This window comes from Carya illinoinensis, chromosome 3 (assembly GCF_018687715.1).
Source record: "Carya illinoinensis cultivar Pawnee chromosome 3, C.illinoinensisPawnee_v1, whole genome shotgun sequence".
Classification (NCBI taxonomy): domain Eukaryota; kingdom Viridiplantae; phylum Streptophyta; class Magnoliopsida; order Fagales; family Juglandaceae; genus Carya; species Carya illinoinensis.
The window spans coordinates 519,977-544,867 of record NC_056754.1 but is presented as its reverse complement, the minus strand read 5'-3'; the positions used below and the strand labels follow the sequence as shown (position 1 = coordinate 544,867).

At 39.3% G+C, this 24,891-nt stretch overlaps 3 protein-coding genes across 3 annotated transcripts; 1 reads left to right on the top strand and 2 right to left on the bottom strand.

Annotated features, from left to right (window-relative positions):
* Window positions 1-5,449: 5,449 nt before the first annotated feature.
* LOC122302236 (translocon-associated protein subunit beta-like) lies at window positions 5,450-15,101 on the top strand. Its single transcript, XM_043113386.1, has 6 exons — window positions 5,450-5,712; window positions 13,414-13,512; window positions 13,590-13,698; window positions 13,770-13,841; window positions 13,963-13,968; window positions 14,508-15,101. The coding sequence occupies exons 1-6, from the start codon at window positions 5,537-5,539 to the stop codon at window positions 14,625-14,627; spliced, it is 582 nt and encodes a 193-aa protein (XP_042969320.1). The 5' UTR covers window positions 5,450-5,536; the 3' UTR covers window positions 14,628-15,101.
* A 633-nt stretch (window positions 15,102-15,734) lies between these two features.
* Window positions 15,735-17,241, bottom strand: LOC122302235 (GEM-like protein 5). Its single transcript, XM_043113385.1, has 3 exons — window positions 16,643-17,241; window positions 16,289-16,563; window positions 15,735-16,176 (listed from the first exon to the last, which is right to left on the bottom strand). The coding sequence occupies exons 1-3, from the start codon at window positions 17,061-17,063 to the stop codon at window positions 15,967-15,969; spliced, it is 906 nt and encodes a 301-aa protein (XP_042969319.1). The 5' UTR covers window positions 17,064-17,241; the 3' UTR covers window positions 15,735-15,966.
* Window positions 17,242-19,612: 2,371 nt separating this feature from the next.
* On the bottom strand, window positions 19,613-23,320 carry LOC122302234 (protein AUXIN SIGNALING F-BOX 2-like). The gene is made up of 3 exons (XM_043113384.1): window positions 22,073-23,320; window positions 20,634-21,129; window positions 19,613-20,544 (listed from the first exon to the last, which is right to left on the bottom strand). The coding sequence occupies exons 1-3, from the start codon at window positions 22,522-22,524 to the stop codon at window positions 19,771-19,773; spliced, it is 1,722 nt and encodes a 573-aa protein (XP_042969318.1). The 5' UTR covers window positions 22,525-23,320; the 3' UTR covers window positions 19,613-19,770.
* Window positions 23,321-24,891: the final 1,571 nt, after the last annotated feature.

The window sequence follows — 24,891 nt, the reverse complement described above, 5'->3', positions numbered from 1 at the left end:
CTGCATGGGGACCACTTCGTGGGGCCCGGGGTAATCGACCTTTTGACAACTGGTGTCTTTGCTTAGTGGGCGCACCTACGAGATTTCTTTTGCAGAACCCACACTACGTATGCATGCGTTTTTGCTTGGTGGGCCGACCTACGTATAAAACGTTTCATACGTAGGAGATTCTTATTACAGTCTGCGCATGGGGACTCCCGTAGTCCCGTGCACGCCATCCGTAGCAATTATAAAACGCACAGTTTCATTTAAGTGGAGACTCGAAAAAGACAATGTTCTATTGAAACGTACGTACAGTTTACGTAAGTGAAAGGAAACCGGAAAAGCCAAATGAACCGCATCGTTTAAGCCCCATCCTCATCTTCCCGAGCCTTCACCACCTCCTTCTTCCCCTCCTTCCCATGCTTACAGAGGTCCTTCTTCCCCATCTTTGTGTACAAATTTTTATTTTGTTTTACTTTATAAAATAAAATAAACGCACAAGTGTGGGCTATCGCAATAGTTTCTCCATTAAATTTTTTGTACAAGCAACACAAAGTATAACAAGATTGACTTACAAAGGAAATGACAAGTAGTTTTGTTTTGCTTTCTCTGTGTACCAATCTTTCAGACAAATGAAATTATTGCGCTTTCTTCTGTAATGGTTTCGATCCAGGCAAGTTTAATCAATTTCATGTTGTTTCAGATTTGACATCCAATTGCAAAGTTGCAAGTAAGAATATCCACTATAAGAGAATCGGATTTTTATGATTAAAATTTAGTAATCAAAATGACTATTTTTTATGAAAATAGTAAGAAATAGTCATTTTAATCACTAAATTATGGTCACAAAAGTCCGTTTATTTTGTAATGATCTCATGTGAAACTAGAGTTGATTTTTTTTTTTTTCAGACATTTGCTTTAAAAACTAAAAATCTTTTGAATCCTCACATGGTCGGCGGCTGATAGGGTGGGGGAGAAGATCAAGTCGATGCCAGACAAATATTGAAGAGAGGAGGGAGGGAAATTCTGAACGAGATTTCAGATGTGCGATTTCAAAAAATCTTAACTAGATTGAATCAGGGACGAGAGTATATTCGTGTCATTCACACAAATGACAAATGACAATATTGTTTAGGAGTGCGCACGGAGTCCTCAATTCGGACTGTACGTAGACGGCCGGCCTTATACATATGATAGGTTAAAATGTATAAAAAAAATTACTAGGTGTAATATGTTTAATGATTAAACCCATATATTATACGTTGCATGATTTATTTTGTCAAGTAACATTGCAAAGAGCTATTCATGTGATGTTGTATTTGTGGCAAAACAGTTGTATATATATTTGCGATGCGATGCGATTGGTCATTGGCTTTTATATTTTGTTAAAAACATGATTTGATAGTTTTTTGCATGCTAGCTCGATCGTTTGGTTGGAGTTTCAAAATGGACCAATATTTATTTGCTTTTATTTCTAGTTTCAAAGTGGAATATATATCATTTTGTTAAAATGAGGATGCATGCCGCGCGTATTGATCAAATGGGAATCATCAAGCTGCAGACTGTCTTTATATATCCTTTGTTTTGATCACCTTTAATTTCTCTATGCCATTTCTGGCTCAGGAAACACTACACCCATCCATCTTGGACCATATATATATGTATTGAACCACGAATGATATTAATGGAACTAACTATATATATATATGTAAGTTATAGGATGATTTAAATCGTTTATATATAATGCATTAAAATACGTACAGGATTACTCAAGACAATATTTTAAGAAATAATTGTTTGCGAGCATTAATATTGGTGAGTACTTTTGGCAAAGCAATCACGTACGTATATAGAGATTGTTTTTTAACTTTACTCCGATGACAGTATCCTAGAAAATAATATTGGTGGCTTTGCATGCTAGCTGTTCGATCTGCCATGAAAGTTGTAAAGTTTTTTCGAAACTCTACTTTTTAACAAGGAAAAATCAGCTCTCTACTTTTTATTTTTGAGCAGCAAGCTGCTGGAGGCATGTTGTTGGATTAAAATGCCATAAGAGATCTCCATCAGGCACATACATATATATATATATATATATATATTAACTTGATCCAAAATCCCAAATTAAGCAAACCAATTAACTTGATCGATCGGCAGTTTCTTGGGCTGCTTCGACCATCAGTTCGTCACGGCCTACTTATCCATTCTCACCAAATTCAAATCCATTTTGCCCAATTATATCCACCAACAGCTCATGCAACCCAAACACAGGGGTGAGAGGTGGGCAGGAGGCAAGCTCAATTACCAAGGGACAAGCCGATAAACCTTGGGCCAGATATCAGAGAGAGATCAGCTAGCTCCCTCCTGGATTAATTATATTGCTCAGGAGAAAGAGCAATGACTGTGCAAGCCCAATTCACACTACTCCTGTCGGGGCACAGCATCGTGATCAGGCTGTTCCCGTTCGCCCACTGATAAGAAGAATCCTTTTCGGATTCTTTCTTTGATCTTAGATGATTTTATCTTGTACATATCTTTCCTTTCCTAGTTTATAGGATAATCTCAACTGCATATATTCTGTTAATCTGTTTCCTATTATATAGGACTTTCCAATTGTAAATACATTCTATATAATGAAACCGATAGCCTCAATATTCTTTTGAGGATTTCAGCCACACTATACACGGGTCTTTGAACCTCTATACCCACCTTGCACTACTATAACCACTATTTGAAGGCCTTTTAATTTGTGGTATATATTACAGTACTATATACATACTATGTAAAAAGAAAAGAAGCTGAACCACAGTACTCCAATTAAGATCAGGAATCTATATATAGTACGTACCAACTACACGAAATTGGCAATTTCAAAACGTAAAGCATCGATCATTGACTACATGATGTGAAAGCTAGCTAGCCAACAGCACAATTAAAGCTGAACGCAATCAGAACAAAAGCCTTATGTATGGTTGGAGGCAAACGCATTGACTTTATCTCGTAGGTGGAGGCCTCCAATTGGATGTATGAATGTCATGTTGCCATTAGAAGAATTAGAATCATGTTCTCCTGATCACATTAAAGACGGGAAAGAACAGCTTGGATCTCGTGGCTTGTATTTACTTAATTAAGCTTTTCGCTCGGGGTAAGAAAATAAAGTTGTAATTTATAATTATGAGCTATCAATCAGCAAATTCAGCTTTACCTCTAACTTCAGTCAAAATTCAAATTCGTTCCTGTGGTCAAAATTAAGCACCTGTTTTTATCCAGGCATCTAGAAGGGTCGATCAAGTTACTAGAAGATGAAGAAATAAAATACCAATAAACGAAATTAATGAGGCCAGGTGATGATCAGACGCCCACGAATGAGCAACACGAGTACTGAATGAAGAGTGAAAACGCATGAATGACCCGAATACAAGCTAGAGCTTGCACCTAGCTAGCTCCATCAGCTGAGTCAGTTACAATTAATATCTATTCCCTACTACAAGTGGCATGATCCGGTTGACCAAGGAGCTGCCATGTGATTAGTGCCAGATTGAGATCTTCATGATCATGATCATCTGGTCATTATTTTCGTCTGGACACGCGTTGAAATTCTTTCTTCACGTACGGTTGAGCTTCATTGGAATTAATTAAGGACATGAAGAGATATATAAACATTGTTTTGGGTCCTCTCAACTGAAAGGAATATATTCAATTATGGGCAACCAAATCATGCACTTGAGTAGCTAGAGGAATTATTATTCAAGAAAAAAGAAAAACTCGATCAATGAATTTATGAGGTGTGACCATCGGAATCATCTAGTGGTCTGTATTATATATTTTGGATGCCTAGCTATAAATAGAAGAACTCCAAGCGACTCCTAGCCAAGTAGGCGAAGTAACATTATTTGAGAGGAAGCGAGGTCTAACACGAAGATAAGAGTCTTGTTCGATAGCCAAGGATGACTTGCCTGCATTCTACTTTCACCAGGTTAATCAAAGCATTTGGACATGCATACATGATATGGATGTCCTAAAACCTTGTTTGGTTTTCCAAGCAGGTCTCCTTGGCTAAACTCACAGGCTCTTATCTTTCATGCTAGGCCTTGTCTTCTTCATCATCAGCAACGAGCTTGCCTTTCACGCATTGCAAAATTCATTGCACCGTACGTATGCACGGTACTACTGCAATATCATTGGATCGATGTGTGTGTGTGTGTGTGTGTATAGTAGTACTACTAGAGATCATTAATCTCGATCGCGCCCAGCAAAAGCTCAAGAGGTAGGGAGAGTCTAACACGAACAGGTACGTAGCCAAGGATGACTTGCCTACTAGCTAGCTAGCTACTTGGCTTAACAGACAGGCTAGCTCTGATCTCTCTTGTGTTAGCTAGGCTTTCTCTTCGATCTTTACGTACATGATCACATTTATATTCGAGAGTACTGATCGATCTTTTTTCGCACCGTGTATTAGATCAGATTAAATATCAGTTTTAATTTGTGTGTGTGGCATGCAGCTGTGGGTTCGATAGGGACCAGTCGAAGAGCTCCTCCGATCCATTGCTTTCGATTGTTAAATAATCCATATATATATATAGCATGCATGCACAATATATAAGCTTAATTAAGATATATCGATCATGAGGAACATACAATATACATTTATATACACACACATAGTACGTACATTCATATTATATACATAGATACAGCTTGTTTAATTTGGTATAGCTAGCCAAGGATGATTGATGATCATGGCTAATTGCCTGCAGCTGCATGAGGTTTCACAGTAGTACTGTTAGTTTGGCATTAATTCATATCTAGCTAGCTAGCTGATGATCCAAATTAATTAGCACGCATATATATATGCAGGTCGACTTGGCTTATAAATTGACTATTACTGCCTCTCTTTAATTTATTTCCAATATTCCATATAAAAGCCTAGCTAGCTAGGCGGCTCGATCTAGCTGAAAAATTTTCTAAAATTTTATTTTTCTTTTTTTTTTTAATTAATAAAAAAAAATTTCCTTCCAAAATCTTTATTAATTTCTAGTTCCACCGGCCATATTTTAATTAGAACTGCACTATATATATACCATCTATTTATGCAGATATACTATATGTATATACGTATTTATAGAGTGCACTACGATATGGAAGATCGTATTTATCATTTTAAAATGAATTCACAAAAAAATAAAAAATATTATCTATATTGATAATTTTAATGATATATTACTCATTAAAATAGTGAAAATTTTAAAATTTAAATTTATCAAAATGAATAAAATAAGACTGACGCTCATTATATGTAATCTTATATACAAAATTATACTAACTAGCGCTGTTGTAAAAAATGACACAGAACTTTAAGCATGCAAGATGTACACAAACCTACATAGTTAGGAAGCATTTTGTTAACCCAAGTTTGAGAGGGTCCGGGCCTGGGCCTGGGCCTGCTAAACTGGTATTTGCAGCTGATGACACTAGATAGTAGACACCCCAACTACAGTCATCTTTTTCTACGCCTAGAATTTCGATCGTCTCATTCTCATCCCTACCAACCCCACCGATGGCTCCCCCAGCCCTGATCTTCGCTCTGTTGGCTCTCTTGCTGGTCTCTTCCGCGCTCGGCAGCTCTGTAGACGTGCCCTTCATCTTGGCCCACAAGAAGGCCTCCCTCACCAGGCTCAAATCCGGCGCCGAACGCGTCTCCGTCTCTATTGACATCTACAACCAAGGATCCTCGTACGTTTCCCCTAAACTTCACTATCTCCTAGTTTCTTTATTTTTTTATTTTTCATATGTTTTGGGGCCTATGTAGTAGATCCAAGTAAATGGTTGCATGCGTTGTTTGATTGGTTTTATGATACAAATGGTCTTTTAAAACTGGAGATCTGATTTTTTCTTTTTAATTATTGGTTTGTTTGTTTGCTGAGAAAATCAAAGTAGACCGTTGGAAATAAAGCTTGAACCATAGGTTTCTCATGGTCTTATATTTATGTTGATTTCTGCATAGGATTTAGCGTACACAATTTAGTAAGAGAATGAATCCTTATGTCTTGTTCTTGGACTGAGTTCTTTTAGATTTTTTTAGAACGAGGGGCACACGGAGTTTAAGACAATTATTTTTAATTAAATGGTTCACAATTTTCGTCCTCAGCATGCACCTTAGTGAGATGCAGTACTTTAATGTAAAATTAAGAATAGGTAAGAGTCTGTGTTAATTGGTTGTTATGATGAGGCAATGAAATATTAAAGGGTTGAATGCAGGACGTTTAGGTTGTAGAATCAAACTTCCCCAAATTTTCGTTTTATGTGCATTGTACAATTTAGTGGATGGGATTTTGATCGGTAATCAAGTAGTTTTATTCATAATAATAGACAAATCCTAAGTACACAAGGAGTATACTTGAGAAATACCTAACTAGAGTTTACAACTGAAAGAAGAAAGTCATGGACATTTAGTCCATTACAAACAATAGCCCCCACCCAAGAAAACAATGTTTTAAGGAAAAAAACTTTCAGCTCCCCTATTGTTCTCTCATGGTCTTCAAAACTTCTATCATTTCGCTCTCACTAGATACACCAACACATACATATGAGAACCATTTTCCATATTGCTACAACTTGTGAATCTCCTCGAAGGCCTCTCCAACATGCTAGAAAATCTACCAATCTACGGGACACGACCCATGATACTCCAAGACCTATAAAAAGAATCAGCCCACATGGTCCTAGCCACCTCACAATGTAGAAACAGATGGTCAACTGATCCCCCATCTTTCTTACACATACAACACCAATCCACTACCATTAACCGATGTCTTCTTAGGTTATCTGTGTTGAGAATTTTTTTCAATGCTGCTGTCCACACAAAGAACGCTGTGTTTAAAGAAGCTTTCGTCTGCCAGATGCTTTTCCATGGGAAAGTGGGCATGCCTGAGCTCGATAAAACTTTGTAAAATGATCTAGCTGTGAATTTACCTTTCTTTGAGGGACTACACAATGTCCTATCCATAGTACACTCGGTCATACGTACGGAATACAATGTTGCATAGAATTCTATGGTAACCTCCAACTCCCAGTCTTGGGCTGCCCTGGTGAATTCCACATTCCATTGAGGGAGGCCATCGGAATAAGCTAACAAGTCCGCTATCGCTGCATCTTTGACTCGTGCTAGCTCAAATATTGTAACGCCCCAATGGAAGGCCCAAACCACATGGCCTATGCTTTAAAAGGACTAGTCAATGATACAATTGGAACCCCATTGGAACCTTACAAAGAGTAAGAACTTATCATTCCTAAGCAATGTGGGATCCCCATACATCACTTACCCTCAATCTTATCATATGGGAGTATCATAATCTACCCCCCTTAAATTCCCGACGTCCTCGTTGGGCCTATCCGTTGTAGGTCGCATGCTATAACGTGGCATATTCTTGTACATGGCATAATATGATCTAAACATAAACATAACCCTAAGGGGTAGCTCAGTTGGTCAGGCTTTGGGTTTGTTCCCCAGTGGTTACCAGTTCGAGTCCCCTCAAGGCCACTGGAGGTTTACCTGGCCGTTAACTTCAGGGTGCCATGGGATTAGTCGAGATGCGCGCAAGCTGGCCCGGACACCCAAGGATATCAAAAAGAAAAAAACATAAACATTTCATGGCATACATGATCTGAGTTCTATATGGACTTTACATAATATACTTGATCTAAATACTTCATTACATTACATAGTATATATGATTTAATCACTACATGAACATGGCATACTCGATCTAAGTACTACATGGACATGACATACATAATTTGGCTATTTTATTACCTGGCATACTTGACTTAATTTACTACATGAACATTTCATGGCTTCCATATGATTTTAGAATCATTCACTCAATCAAACATCAAAGTCATTCATACAAGCATAATGTCATAATTCATCAAAAATCGTGAAAGGAATCTAACCTTAACTTTGAGACACCGTTCACTGCACCATTTATCATGCCAAAATCTGACTCGTGAGTCATCCCCCACTACGATATGAGTATGTCTCCTAAAGGTCTGTCAACCGTTCCTAATGTTTTTCCACAAACCCACCCCATGTGAGCCACGAACCTCATATGAGCACCAACCACCCCATACTCCCCCAACACACTCAACTATGACAAACTTCCACAAGGCCTCACTTTCATGTTGGTACTGCCACAACCATTTACCCAATAGGGATTGGTTGAACTTTGTTAAGTTTCGAATTCCCAATCCACCCCCAGAGAAAGGAGTACACACCATAGACCAATTAACCAGATGGAATTTGACTTATAAAAAAAATCAGATGGAATTTGAACTCATCCCCCTGACCACTCCACAAGAAATCACATTGTAACTTCTCAAGACGATTGGCAATCTTCGCTAGAAGCGGGAACAAAGATATAAAATAGGTGGGGAGGTTAGCGAGAGTACTTTTAATCAATGTGAGTTTACCACCTTTGGATAAATACAACCTCTTTCACGATGCCAACTTGCGCTCTATCTTTTCAATCACAACATTCCAAATCTGCTCTGATTTGAAAGAAGCTTTCAAGGGTAAGCCAAGATACTGCAAAGGTAAAGAGGATACCTTACATCGCAAAAGAGTAGCAAGAATTGCCACTTCGGGAACATTCCCCACCGGTACCAATTTAGACTTGGAGAGATTTACTTTCAAACCCGAAACCGCTTCAAAACAAAGAAGTAAAGCCCTCAAAGATTGGATGTGCCCAAGGTGTGCTCCACAGAATATGAGAGTGTCGTTAGCAAACAACAAATGAGAAATATTAAGAGAACCATGCCCCACTGAGAAACGATAGAGAAAACCCGCTTCCACAAGACCTTCAATCATATTACTTAGAGCTTCCATGACAAAAAGGAAGAGTAACGGAGAGAGCGGATCTCCCTGTCTCAAACCACGAGAGGAGTCAAAGAAACCCACCGGTGAACCATTCACCAAGATAGAGAAGCAGACTGTTGAAATGCAAAACTCCACCCATTTCAGTCATTTCTCTCCAAAGCCACATCTTGCAAGTAGGTAAAGGAAGAATTTCTAGTTAACATGATGATAGGCTTTTTCAATATCTAATTTGCAGATCAGCCTAGGCTCACGGGATTTGAGTCTTCCATCTAGCACTTTGTTTGCATCGGATCTAGAATTTGTCTGCCTTTGACAAATGCATTTTGTGGCTTCGAGATTAAACTCTCCATTACCGTACTCAATTGGTTCGCTAGCACTTTGGAAATAATCTTGTAGACCCTAGTTATCAAGCTAATAGAACGATAGTCACGAACATCCGTTGACCCCACCTTTTTTGGGATTAGTGCTATAAAAGTGGCATTGAGACTTTTTTCAAAACTAGGATAATTATAGAATTCTTGAAACACCCACATAAGGTCACCCTTGATCACCTCCCAATAGGTTTGGAAAAAGCCCATGGTAAAGCCATCAGGCTTGGGGCCTTATCACTAGCCATACCTCGAACAACTTCATGTACTTCTTCTTCATCAAATGACCTCTCAAGCCGCCCTATAGATTGTTGATCTATTGCTGAGAAAGACAACCCATCTACTGTAGGTCTCCATGGTTGTTGTTCGGCTACTAAGTGTTCATAATACTGTGCAATGTGGTCCTTGATAATTGCTTGATCCGAGGAGACTACTCCATCAACCATCAATGTATCGATAGCGGTGTTCCTCCGATGCGAATTAGCCACCCTATGAAAGAACTCCGTGCACCTGTCTCCCTCTTTAAGCCATAGTGCTCTGGATTTTTGTCTCCAAGATATCTCCTCTATCAATAAAGCTCGTTCAAGATCTATGACTACCTGACTCTTGCGAGTTTTTTTGGATTCAGTGAGAGTTCTTGCCTCCTTCTCGCCTTCCAAACCTTGTAATTCCTCCAGAAGGGATCGTCGCTGTGAAAGCACATTGTCAAACACTTGTTCATTCCAAAGCTTCAAATCTTGTTTCAGCGCTTTCAATTTTCTTGCCAATATGAAACTTGGAGAGCCTTGGAACTCATAGGAGGACCACCATTGTCTGACCCTGTCTACAAAACCGTTAGATTTTAGCCACATATTTTCAAATTTTAATACCTTCTGCCTCCTTGGATGCCTTCACAATCCAAGAGGATAGGGAAATGATCAGAGCACACTCTAGGTAGTCGTCTTTGGGTTACATTAGGAAAATGTAACTCCCAGTCAGAAGTAAGCAAAAATCTATCAATTCTCGACCAAGATGGGAGTTCTCAAGTGTTGGACCAGGTAAAGGATCCTCCCGTTAGTGGGATATCCATAAGCGCCTGTTCTGAAATGAAGTAAAAAAAAATCACTCATAGCGGGTGTGATGTAGGATGTACCTGACCTTTCACTTGGGAAGCATGATACATTGAAATCTCCCCCCCCCCTCCCCCCTCCCCCCTTCTCTAAAAACAACTTGGTAGCTCCCACCAACTAAGAATTCCCGCCAATTCCTCCCACATTGATCTTCTTTCCACATCAAGATTAGGACCATAAACCCTTACAAATGCCCATCGGAACCCATATTCTATATTCACAAAGGAGCAGGCCACAGAGAAATCACCCACACAATCTTCTAATCTTTCCACCACCCTTTTGTCAAACATGATGAGAATGCCCCTCGATGCTCCTTTGGAAGGTAGACATGACCACCCAACATGATGCCCTCTCCACAAATTTCGAACTATTTGCCGTGTAATTAATTCTAGTTTGGTCTCTTGTAAGCAAATGATATTGCCTTGCCATTGTCGAAGTAAGTTCCTGACTTGGAGCCGTTTGGCCTGCTCATTCAACCCCCTTACCTTCCAAGAAATGATTTTTGGCTTCATATCAGAACCGTTGCTGCCCTTCCCCTATAACGTCCTCGGCTAGAGCTCCGCTCCCCTCCCTCATCGTTCATTGCCCACATAAGCCTCTTGAGTTCTCTTTCTTTTTTTTTTTTACCCAAACCAAATGAGGGATTATCTGTGGCTTGTGAATGACTAGCTTCCATAGCTGTGAGAAGTGCCAGAAATTCATCTTCAAAACCCACGCATTTAATCCCAACGACATGTTTGAGCTCCATAGCTGTTTGAATAACCCAATCTGACCCCCTCGGATGGAATGAGTTCAATGGAGTAGGTTCTGTCCCCTCAACACAGCAGCTGCCCTTCACTGCATCCTCCCCCATTTCATCCATCATCTCCACTCCACTTGGAAGCTTGCATACTACCATAGCCCCTTTCTTTACAGCTTCCTCTGAGTTGTCCATGATTTCCACACAGTTGAAAGCAACCGGGAAGGGTTTTTTGGCTACTAAAACAGATTCTGGAGAGCTTACCGACTTCTGAGCGTCAGAGAAGGGTTCCGACAACCCAGATAGCGCCGCCGGCCTATTCTGTGGCTCCTCACAGATTACCAGCCCACCCCGCTGCACCCCCGTCCTCTCCTCTGTGCGAACCAGCAAAGGTTCTGAAAGTGCTGGCTCTGGTGGCGTCGCTATCGCCACCATGATGGAAGGAGTCGGCCCAGACACGTCCATCTCCCCCTTTTGTGCCACCTTGCTGGACAGAGATCCTCCATAGGATGTTGGATCCAGCTGCAAGGCCTCCTCAGATCACAGATGCACTCGAGGTTGCCAGTGACACAGCCACTGGACACAACCTCTGACGTTGCCGACGACGAGTCATCAATGATGAGCTGCTGCCGCTGTTGATGTGCCGTCACCGGCGAGGAGGAACGCAGACCATCACTGAAGATGGGCTGTTTTCGGGCCAACAACCCAGGGGCCACCTCAGCAGATGTGGATCCCTTCTCCAAAGAAGGCCCTTAAGCTTCCATTTCCACTTGGGTTGGGCTTGGCGTGATTGGCCCAGTCCCACACTCATCTTAGTTTTGCCTTTGTCCAGCCTGGGTTTCAGCTTTGCCCTAGCCCCTTTAATGCCCAGTCCCAAGCCCATTCTAGGAATTAAATCCCAGTCCACCTTTCCTATAAGTGATTCAATTGCCTTCTTCACGCCACCCAATTCCTCCTTCATCCCAAAGAGTAACTTATGCCCCTCCCTTTCCCCTACACAGGTCTTGGACAGACCACCTTCAACTAAATCAGGAACTCCTTCTCGACCAACCCTCCCTGCCAAATGACACTGTCCTGCAACCCACTTTTTTTTGTCTTTTTCTCCATTATGTGAAGTCAAAACCTGCCCCTTGCCACCCTGCACTGCCACCCTACTACCTACTCTACCACCACCAGTAGCCTTAACATATGTCCTGGCTTGCCCTCCCACCTCTTTCCCCTTCCCATCACCCTAAACTACCACTGGAGCCTTGGAGAAGCTTGACAGGGATTGCTTCTAAAGTTTTCCACATGTCCTTCCCTCCCTGCTGGAAACACAGCATGCCTTGACGGCCATTACCACCATATTCCGTTACTTCCAAGTAGTGTCCAAAAGCATTAGATTGCCGGTGAGAAACTAAAGCCAAGGAACCAACCCGAAAAGTCTTGAAAAAATCGGTTCTTCCCTCTGAAAGGTAGCATTCTTCCACCATGTTGGCCAGCCAACGAGCACAAGAAAGACTGAAATCCAACTCCTTCATCACCTTTCTACCTCTTTCAGTAATACGAAAGAAGTTCCCCCCCTCTAATGCTAAAATAAAAACTTTAGTTTCTATGAATAAGTGTTTAATGTAACCCATCTTAAACTAAAGACAGTAACAAGCCCAAGCTAAAGGGATAATGATTCCAGTGTAAAACACTAGAAAAGATCACCCATGGATGTACGGAGAGAAAACTCTAGCAGTTTACAATCCCCCCCTTTGAATGAACATAACACACTCTAATGAGCATGTGGACTGGAGAAACTAAAGTTTAATAGTCATAGTACTAAAGAACACCAAAAATGTGGATGGGACATTACTTCAATGGAAACCTGAACTGGTGATGTTGCAGCAGGGAACTGAGAAAAAAAATTCAATATGCTGGTTGAATGTTTCTGGTGAGGGACTGGGGAGTCGGGGGTAAAGGATGCCTTGATGATGTATGCGAGGCCACTTTTTATTTCCTTTTGACGTTATTATTTGAAAGTTGATTTATTCGTGCCCATTCTGTTTCTGTGGGCCTATAGAAAGTTCAATACATGCTCCTTGTGGTTGGATCGGAAGGCCCGGGTGGAATGCTCCTAAATACATGAGCAGTGGGTTTGGTTTGAATACTGATCTGATTTATATTACCGAATTATTTCTTAATTTTTACCACTCCAGTTGAATCTTTGTAATTTATGCTAGATCATATGTTAACCTAATATCAAGTCAGTAACAATTTGTCTACTTCTTAATTGTCTTGTTATTTATATATATTTTTCATATTGTCTTCTATTCTTCTTCAGCAATAACTTGTGTTTTTGTACTTTTTATTTTCCAGGACTACATATGATGTAAGCCTTACTGATGGTAGCTGGCCTGAAAATGTATTTGATGTTGTCAGTGGTAACACTTCAATGTCATGGGAAAGGCTTGATGCGTAAGTAACTCGTTTGGTAATGACTGCCTGTTCCATATGTTGTTCCCTTTACTAACTTTCAATTATGTGGTTTGCAGTGGTGGTATTCTAACTCACTCTTTTGAGTTGGAGGCCAAAGCAAAAGGATTGTTCTACGGTGCTCCGGCTGTCATTACATTTCGCATCCCCAACAAGGCTGCCCTGCAGGTCTGCATGTGCATGTTCAATTTCTGTTTTTGGTGATTGATTTTTTGTCTTCTAACTATTATTTGTTTTAGGAGGCATATTCGACTCCAATCTTGCCTTTAGATGTTCTTGCAGATAGACCTCCCGAGAAGAAGTTTGAGTGGGTAAGTTTTCTAGTTGCACTTATATTCATCCTTCTGATTCTGGAAACTTTTGCGTATATTAACTTGAGCATTCTTTTGTTTTGACATGCAATGTTCTTCAATTTGGGCTACATTTTCACAGGCTAAGGTACAAATCAGTCTTTTACCCTCTCAACACTCTAGATTTTGAAAGTTGTTTTGACATGCATCTGGATGTTCTAAATTGAAAAGCGTTTTTCCTTATAAAATGTGTTTGCATGTGGTGGATATCATGCTGACATAGTTTGGAGCAATTTAAAAAAAAAAAAAAAAAAAATCCTTAAATGTTGAAGATGACGCAACACTTGCAAACCTTCAAGAAACTCTGTAGAAGTTAATAAATCAGTGTGTTATTATCCAACTGTGGGTGATTGATGCATTGTTTCATAGACAATCATTCTTCATGTGCATTTTAAGTGGTAAAGCACTATGCCATGTCTTTTTCTATGGATTCAGCTTGTGTCATTTCTGTGAAAATGCTGGAGATCAACACAAGCTGAGTCCATGGAAAAGGACATGCACATGATTACAGGTTTCAAGTTGAATCCCTGTTTCCGTGATTTTCAATACTCTTCTTGAGTCTTGCAGAATTTGCCACAACCAGTGTTCGTTTTACTCTCACAAATTTCAGTAATTGTCTACTTGCAGAGGTTGCTGGCAAAATACGGGTCTCTAGTTTCTGTGATCTCCATTATGGTCCTGTTTGTTTACCTGATCAGTACTCCATCTAAATCCAGTGCTGCGAAAGGAAGCAAAAAGAAGCGCTAAATATGATTGATTGGATTGTGGTTGATAGCTTTTGAGGCCAGGGCATGCGCCTCTTTTGCCATTGTGCGTTTTAGTTTTGGTTTTTCTCCGTCTTATTCGCATTGCCGCGGAGTTAGGACATTTGTTGGGAATCTCTTCTCTAAACGAACTAGAATTTGAGGCATATAGCAGCTATGCAGACAAATAGCGGTTAAGTTATCTTGGACACTGTAAACGAATAGCCATCATGGTTCTTTTGGGCGTTGTTTTAGATTAATCGTATTGACATGATGTAAGCTGGGTTGACAGTGCTAGAAGTTATGTTGGGAACTTGGGACCGTTGGGCAAGTATGGTTGGGTCTAAGGGATTGCCACGTCACAAGCAGGGCCATGTAATTTTTCATGGTTAAAGCAACCACTACATCAATGATTGACAATAAAAGTAAATTAGTTTGTTCAATTCATATACAAAATGAAGTCGGAATATTCTTGGTACTGAGCCTTGTGATTGTGCAGTATTTGCACATTTTATAATTGTAAATATTTTCTTATAATTTAGATGCAAGGTATAATCTTTCCCGAAAGCCTAACTAATTCAAGCATCGATTGTGCGGAAGAATTGGTCAGGAAAGTGGGTTGGGAATAGTTCTGCAACTATGATTTAGTGCACTACTAAATGCGAGAGGTGCAATAAAATTGATTGCAAATCTCAAGTGCTTTGAATCGAGTGATTTTTTCCCGTTAGTGCTTTGAATCGTGCCGGGTATCCCTGACCATATTTGTTCTTCTCCCCCGGCCTTGCTGCTAGGTATTTTTCTTTATGTTCCTTTTTTGTGAAAAAAAAAATACGCACACGATCTCTCATTGACTTGATCGCATATAAAACTAAAAGTTCATTTGTCTGTAATTTTATGCTAAAATATACGCGAGGGACAGCTCCAATCATGCAAACTAATGGTTGTTGCATTCAGAAAATGGGTCATGGATTGAGTTGCTTATTGATCCTTATTGACCCCTTCAGTCTTTTTAATCTTTGGGGTTTCATAATTCATTCTCAATTTCGCCATGCAGCACAACTTCATGGTGCTCCCTTTAGTAATGCAGATAAACCAGAGTCTGGCATACGAATTTTAACCATAGAAATAGAGCCCCATCCTTATTTTTTATATTAACTCAACCTAATGAAACGATGCCATTATATTAAAACAAGCCAAAAAACCAAAAAAAAAAAAAACAAAAACAAAAAACGAAAAACAGAAAAATAGTACTACTAGTAGCGAAGGAAAATCTTCTCTCTAGCCAAAGACACATGCAGCGAAACTGAAGAACCCAGCAATAATAGTCACCCACTCTTCTCCTGTTATGCAACCACTGGTTTTACTGCCATCCCAGATGCTAAAAAAGTCGAGATGCTTTCTGAGAGATGCTTGGTTGCTTTGTCAAAATTGACAAAACCCATGAACCAAAAATCATGCCCATCAATTGTAATGACCTGAATGTATTTTTCTGATGGATTTTCTCTCATGAGTACAGGATTGATGGCGCCGATCTTGCCCAAAGGTATCATAACCTGTTTCAAGAGTTTACTGTCGTCAATACAATTGTAAGGAGGTCGCATACATGCATAAATACAATACATGCCTACATTTTGCTTGTTTAATTGCAACAATAAGTTTAATTACCTTGTAGTAGCTCCAGGTCTCTTGTCCAGACGGTGCAGTGAATGATAAGGGGCGGTCACTGCAGAAAGCTACATGAACATCGGAAAGATATAAAGTTCCGGCAACCGGTCCGGTTGAGGTTGATAGATAAGATGCGAACGTCTTCTTCAATTTCTCATTTGGATAAGTTGTGAATGTTTGCTTGTATAACGACTCAAAGCCACCTCCTGTGATTGCTTTCGCTGTCAAATTCATCTTCCCCCAGGCCGCCCCAGAAACAGAGGAGTTGGTTTTGACTGTAAACATCAGGAATGTTTAACTAATTATCAAGCGGAACAAAAACATTTCTCAAGCTTATAGGAAAATTGAACATACGGTTGTGCCAGATGTTGTTGGCCATAGATTCGGCCTTGCTGCTCCAAGAGTTGAACTTGTGGAGAATGGATTCCATGGGACTGTTGCTTGACTTCTCAATAGGATTGAACTGGAGATAAGGGTGATGGTGGTACTGAGCTTGATCGCCGGCACCCCATAAAGCCGCCTTCTTGTTGTCTGGATGGCATGTGGGAACAGCAGGTTGGCCCATGATGCGAGTCCCTGGCCATTTCTCAGAGCTGTCCTCGCACAGAGGTGGAGACGAGGATGATGGAGCCGGTTCATGAGGTTGTGTTTCTTGTTTGGCTGGAGACGAGGATAATGATGCTTGATGATCATGAGAAGACTCTGTTGATCCCTTAGCCGTGGGGGAGGATAAGGAGGGGTACAGAGGCTGTGATTCTTGCGTGGGATTGTTCATCTTGGTAAAAGCTAAAAAGCCTTGAACTTGAAGAAGAGGAACACAGATTGATCCTTAAGAAGGAAGGCAGGAGTTTTGATATTGCATTTGGATCAGACCGTCGTTGAATTTATATAGTGGATGGAGTAGATCAAGGGCTTCCAGGGTCAGCTACTATTGCCACGCGTTTCTTGTAAGTGCTTGAAGAAGCCTTTCTAGAAGTAGTTGTAGATGACTATGGATATGAAAATGAATATAGGAAGGGAAACTTTTGACTTATTTTTAAAAACAGATTGCTTAACCGTGTTAGTTTGTTTTTCTTTTTCCAAACCAATTTTATTAATTCAATTGTTTCGATATTTTTATTTTTTTATTATTTTTTACAGTAAAATACACATTCACTTTCGTTACTGAATAACTAAATCAAACAATACAATCCTATTAATACAATCCGGTACAAATTCTAGATATACACACTCCAAACTACGTGTAACATAATAAAGCATTTTTTACTAGAACATGTGCAACTTGAATAGCAGTCGTCTTAACATAGCAGATCTACCAAGCATCAAAACCATTTAAAAGATGCTTAATTTCCTCCACAATATGTCCATACCGTGTAAAATTCTTCTGTGAGTTATTCACTGCATCAACCACAATTTTAGCATCTCTTTCCAATAGCACTCAATCAAAGCCAAGTTCACAACAGAAAATACAAGCTCTCAATGTTGCTCTAGCTTTAGCTGAAGTGGAATCAGCACTGAACATCATTGGTTCTCTCAACGCTGTACATCCTTGACTACAACCCCAACACCTATCTGTGAATGAACATTATTAACTGCAAGATTCCAATTAACCTTAATCTATGGCCTCTTAGGTGGTCTCCACCCTTGCTGATATGCTTGTCTGACACTATATAGGGATATCCTTTCAATCTGAGCACTTTGAAACTACTATAACTGCTCCCTAAATTGACAAACAAAGACTTTAGGATGGAGGAAAGATTGCTCATATATCATAGTATTCATTCTAAGCCAAATTCTTCTTAAAATAATTGCCATTTTAGCAAATTCATTTGGTTCCAAAACAGTAGACGTGTTCCATAAGAGATAGAAAGTCCAAACCCCACCCACTAATTTTCTATAGTTTATGACAACCAAAACTCTACACATCTATTGTTGCTACACAGTTCCAAAGAGCATGAACCACATTTTCAAGAAACAATCCACAAATAGGACACATATCATATTCAATCATCATTTTTCTCACTAAATTTGTTCTGGTTGGTAAGCCATTGTGACATACCTTCCAAATGAAGACCTTAACTACCTTTGAAATAGATAGAGTCCACGGTTATTTCCAAAACACGTCTCGAGTTTATTTGTTAGAAGGTTCACCTGAACTCTTTCCAATCAGTATCTTTTGCAAGTGATAAACACTTTTCATAGAGAAACTCCCAGATTTAGAACATTGCCAATCTGTTTGTCTTCACTAATCATCATACCAAGAGGGATTTGTAGTATAATCTCAACATCACTAGCAGTAAAGTTCTTTCTCATCATATCAGAATGTCACCTCCTATTATTAGCATCAATTAAGTTATGAACTTTTGTTGAGATGGACAAATTTATAGGAAGGGTCTAAACTTAAAAGTCCAAGGTTTAGGAAAGCCATCTATCATTCTATATAGATATTGACCTCCCATTGCCAATTATTTCGATACCTAGATATCCATTATGTAGGGTAGGAATTTGATAAGATATTGTAACTTTTTAAGTTTTTTGAAGTCCAAAGAGAGAAAATGTTTTTTATTCTAGTCCCATGGGCCCTCCACAAAATGGGCTCTAAGGCCTTGACAGCTACCCTCCATATTACCCACTTCAACTTGCTCTATATTGGGAAACAACAACATTCAAATTTGAGGCTGGCAACAAAAGCCCACTTACTTCCGACCTCTCAAGATAATTGAGGAGCATTCGAGTTGGTGATGCCCACTTTCATTCATTTATATTTGCTAATTTAAGTCCAAGTTGGATGTTGAGTTAAGTTAAAATGAGTTGAGTTTCTTGTAAATAATAGTAAATTGAGATGATGAAATGAATTTTATAGAGCTCACTTAAGATGGATTTAAATATGTTTTGATATTAAGATAATTTTAGATATATTTATAGAAACTTAAAAAAATTTATAAGTTCTCCATGTAAAGAAATGTTGAGTTAAAAAATATTGTATATCTTATGTATAAAGAAATTTTAAATTAAGATAAATTTATAAATTTAAGAATTAAGTATTTAAATGTTAAACTCAATTAAAATTTTCAATTCAGTCCCGAGTTTTGAACGATGCCTAACACTAACCATCACCGTTCTACACTATCAATATTTCGTGTTCTATGTACATTTATAGGACCTATTTATTGCATTAAGGATTTCTTCTTATTTTCTTTTCAAAAACCTTGCCGGCAAAGCCAATTGAATGATTCATCTAACCACATAGAGCAATTGTAAAAGTTGCAATACTAAGCACAATTCTATTTATAATAACTAAGATTACAAATAGCATACCTCCAGTAAACTAAACACTTGCCATCGGGCTAAAATCCATTAATTAGATGGTCTATAAGAAGTACAACTACTCAAGGCAAGATACTTCATTGATATAAGAAGTACAACAACTTACTAACAAGGGGAAAAATTGTCACTGCCTAAAAATATAGAGCCCGATGCACCTATAAATTCCACACAAATTCCGGTGCATCTTTCCTTGGCCCAACCAGTGTACGGTACAGGTACAACTTTCCTACCCTTTGCCCATCATCCTCGGGACAAATTTCCATCTGATCATGTTCGTTTATTATCTCCACATTAAGCCTTGGCATCATCTTTGCAAGTGTCTTGCAGCCCGAAAGAGTTATTTCACAGGACGACATCCAAAGGGATCGCATTGTTTCATACTTTCCCGCGTCCGATAGAAGTGCCCCGTTACCAAAGGGGCAGTCCATGATCTCAAGCTTGCGAAGCTTCTTGCACCCGTTCAACACGTAGAGCATTCCCTTGTCGCTATTGCCAGCAAATGCAACAGACAGCATTTCAAGCTGCTCAGCATACATCCCAATGTAACGGAAAACCTGGTCAGTTAGAAGGCCAGTTAGTGATAACCGCCGAAGAAACTTGCATGACTGGACAATTGCTCCAAAACCATCATCTAAAGGCTGCATGGTCACAGCGTCAGGTTTGGTAGGATCGAGTATGCACAGCCTAAAGCGAATAAAATTTGGACAGTTCCTTGCTACGGTTATGAGAGCAGCATTTGTCATCTGCTGACAGAAGTATAGCAATGAATGAAGCTTTGGGCAACCAATGGATATAGCAACCAGGCCATATTCTGTTACGGCATCATGCCCAATCCCTAAGGGATCAGATGGGAAAACCCTCAATTCCTGCAGTTCATTACAAGTGGAAGCCACAACTTCTAGTCCCTTGTCTCCAATACAATCCAGTATCTGCAGCCATTATGAAAAGTTGTGTCAGTCAGTTTAAAACAAGAATAAAAAAGCTTTTTGAGTTTTTTCCAGAGGTTTAAAGATCATACCCATAGGCGCTGAAGTTTTGCACAACGGCGAATTAGTTTTATAAGCTCAGAACCGTGAATCCCTGCAGCATAGCTCAGGTTCAAGTAGGTCAGGTTCAAGCAAATAGGGAAAATGGCTGGCAGGCAGCGAGGATCAACCTCCAAAAACCCTGATAAATTTCTGATTGATTTACACGTCAGAATGGTAGTCTTTAGTTTATTGTAGGTCTCAGAATCAGGATCATGGACATATGAACCCGTCCCTAAATCCACTAGTAAAGGTGCTTGCACCAGTATCTTTTGGAGCGTCTCAAGAGGAACAGAACGGTTTAACCTCAAACTCCTGAGATTAGGAGATCTTGCCACAAGCCTCTCAAGGGATGCTGAATTAATTTCTCCTTTGAGGCAAGCAAAATTCAGGGAGGTGAGTGATGTGCAGCTGTCAGGAAAGCAACTAAGCCAGTGGCCACTATGGTCATCAATTTCATTTTCTTGCAGGTCCAACTCCCTAAGAAACCTGAATGGGAGAAACAAAAGGAAATGGAAAGCACAAAAAGGGATTAATTTCTAAACATAAACTCAGTATAACCATTTATTACAATCTCTATCATATCAGCATCAAGTCTATTCATTGTTAACCATTAAACCACCAGTATAGGTTACTTGCAGTGGCATTCCCAGCCCCCTTCCACAAAACCCGGTTCCCCTCCTATCCGTCCATCCCTTCCACAGAGAAGAAAAAGAAAAAGGAAGTAAAAGGCGACTGGATCGCAGGGTATGATCATTCAGACGAGAACATCTTGCAGGAAAATTTTCAATACCAAAAAATATACCCCAGTTAAAAGCCACGTCTCAGAAACTCAATTATAATCCAAAACAAAGAAGCAACTATTGATGTTAGAAGGAGCAGCCTATCATTGCAGAAAATACACGTATTGATAGACAAGAATTGAGAAGCATGAGGCATACTCGAACACACGTACACCCAAAGTCGAGTCCAACTCACGAGGAGTATTTGTACTAGCAGTAAAAGGAAACATATCTGGATCACATAAACTTACAAAAATCACATGCAGCAGCCATAACATTTAATGGATAAGTACTTTAGCTTCTTTAGTTTAGCTCCCAGCCAAAAAACATTATCCATTAACTCGAGAAGCATACGCCAACTTCATGATGCGAAAACATAAGTCCAAGTAACCTAAAACAAGAAACAGCCTCCTAAATCACAAAATAAGCCAATCTTGTTCAGTCCAATGAAGGCACTTCAAAAACTAACCAAAGTACACTTCTTTAGTACATAAACCAGGGACGGTCTAAGAAACCCCAATATGAAGAATCAAAATCCACAAACCATCGTCGAAAAATTAACGATAATGACTAAAACAAAGCCAGATACCTACCGAATACGCCGAAGACAGCTTCAAAAATATTTATAAAAAAACAATAAATTGTATTACCTACAGTTAGCAGCTATAGCTGCAAGGCCATCGGTGGTGAAACCTTCACAGCTAACAAGCACCAAAGCTTTAAAATTGGCGAAAGACCTCGAAAGAAGCTCTAGGCTCTCATCCGAGACCACCATCCTCTTAAGCCTAAGCTCTTCCAAACCAATCCTACTCTTTGCCAAGGCTTCGATCCAAGGCTGCACATAGCCGCCCCAATCGTACGGCACCAAGTTGAAGTCCGCGAAATGATGCTTCCCCTTCAAAGTTAGCGACTTGAGACCCGGAAACCTCTTGATCAGTTTCTCGGGACTGATTGCATAACAGTTTCCTATGAAGACTCTCTGCCTGCTAAACCTTTCTACTCTGTACCATAAACTGCACACTAGAGATACCGCGTTCCGGTCCCTGTGTGACGTTAAGAAATCGAAAACGTGCTCTAAAACCTCGTCCGGAAAATAATTCATCCCTATTTAACATCCAATCCAAGGCCCACAATCTACCCGGAAAAATACAAACTTCCCGGGTTTTATAAAACACGACTTGCGGGACAAAAAATGGAGGGACTTAGATCCTATCGCAAATGAGATGTGATCTACGTGAAAGAGGGCCGATTAGAGGGGTGTATAAACCGAAACTCTCTCACATAGCTTAGATCTGAAAATATAGAGACAGAGGGAAAGAGAAGACAAGAACTCAAATTTTCTCGATCAAAAAAGCGGGAGAGAGAACAAAAGAAAAGAAAATGCTTTCTGAGTGATCATCTTTGAAATCAAGCAAGTGATGATTGCAACGACCACCAAAAAAGGAAAGGAAAATAAAAATCTAAGAAAAGAAGTTGTAAAACAGATCAGAATTCGTAGAAATCAGGATCTGATATACCCATCATTCAATAGAAATTCTCAACAACATGATTCTAGGAAAAGAGAGAGAGAGTCGAAACCATCTGTCTCATCCAAAATCTCAATCCCAGACCCAATCTCAATCTATCTCTCGCACCGTGAAACGCACACACCCAACACCATCATCCTCAGACACACGGAGGAGAGCCTGACGTTAAAAGGCTTAACACTAGGTCGGAGGAGGAAAGAAGCACCGAGAGAGGGCTTGAGCTAGTGAACCATGGTTAAGAGTTTCTGCGGGAGTAGCCAACCGTGGTTCTGTTTGGGGGTGGGGTGGGGAGGGGGGGAGTAACAATCGAACGGTCATTTATGGGGATGGAGGGGGAAATGAAGGGGAATCTGAGCGTCGAGGGGGGTGAACATGCATGTGTCGCTATCACCACCTGGGTTGGTTTGGAAGAGAGCAGCCCACCCCACCCCACCCAGTCCTCTGCCAAAGTATGAGTCTTTTACTAAAGGGATGAGTCATGGTCTGTCAGATAAATCACACTGCTTTTGAACTGAAATTACCCAAAATACCAACCCAAAAAGCAACCGGCGAGTACGGAAAACTCGCGGCACTTGACTCCGACATCTCCGCGTTTACGCGAGGCGAGCATCTTATCTCTTCTGACATCTGTCCGACGACAAAAGCGAGTGCATCTATTTACTACTCTCGGCTTAAACCTTCTGTTTGTAATAAACAGTGTGTCAGAGACTGTTTTGTTTTCTTTTGTTTTTCTGATTTAAGAAATGGAAAATGTTAGTGGATGTGTTCAAATTTATGGTTTAATTTTATGTTTATGTATTTTGACTTTTTTAATTAATTTTTATTTTTTATTAGTTAAGAAAATGATTATTAATAAAATTATATATTTTTTTAAAATTAAAATAAAATTAAAAAAAGAAAAAAGAAAAAAATTATATCTCACGGTACGCCGGCAAATAGAGCGAATAGATAAGCGGATGATGGGTCTTTTTTTTTTCTGTTTTTTCGAAGTGATTAGGGAAAGAAAATGCCTATTATTAATTTATATATAAAGTCTATTAATACTGCAGATTTGTTAATAAAATGAGGTTAGTAATATTAAAAAAGAAAAAGAGAAAAAGATGTTGTTGTCCAGATCAAGATGTGATATAATAATTCAGTGTTAAGGGTTGAGCCGTACCCCAACCCCACGTAATTGGTAGCATCACGTCCTCCTTCCCTCCAATGGCCTCATCTCAAATCAATAATGACCGTACGATGGGATGGAATGACTCCCTCATTGGCCAGAGTCTGATCGATTAAGCTTATCGAATCATGCACCAATCATGCTTCCATTAATTCCATTTGTTTCGTATTAGTATCAGTATTATGTAAATTAATGTCATAATTAATCCAAGTTTCATTAATTATAACGATCCACACATGATCTTAATTATGCGCATGCATGCATGCACGCACCATATATATATATATACAAACTTAATTGACAAAACATAATGTATTTGTCTTTTGTAATTATTGAATATTGACAAAAACAAAAAAATTAAAAAAAGAAAGAGAAAAACCTCTTATATAGATCTTATCGCTTTAATTTAATACGATTGTTACTTAATTACATTCTTAAAAAAATTTACTAATATATAAAACTTAGGAGTTAGCTCCTACGTACTTGACCTAGCTAGCTAGTATAATTCTTATGAAGACTACCTTGTCGGCCCCACGAACTAAAAAGAATTCACATGCCTAAAGATCAAAGGCACTTTTGAGATTCCACTTTCTAGATTTTTCAATTAGTGCTTTTAATTTGCTTCAAATTTCTAGTTAATATATATATAAGAAAAGAAAATTAAAATGCTTTCTATTATGATTTTATGTAAATAATACATTATTTTTTTTATAAGTGATATATATAGATAATACGTCATGAAACTAAAGCAAGAAGTACAGCATGAAGTAGATCATTA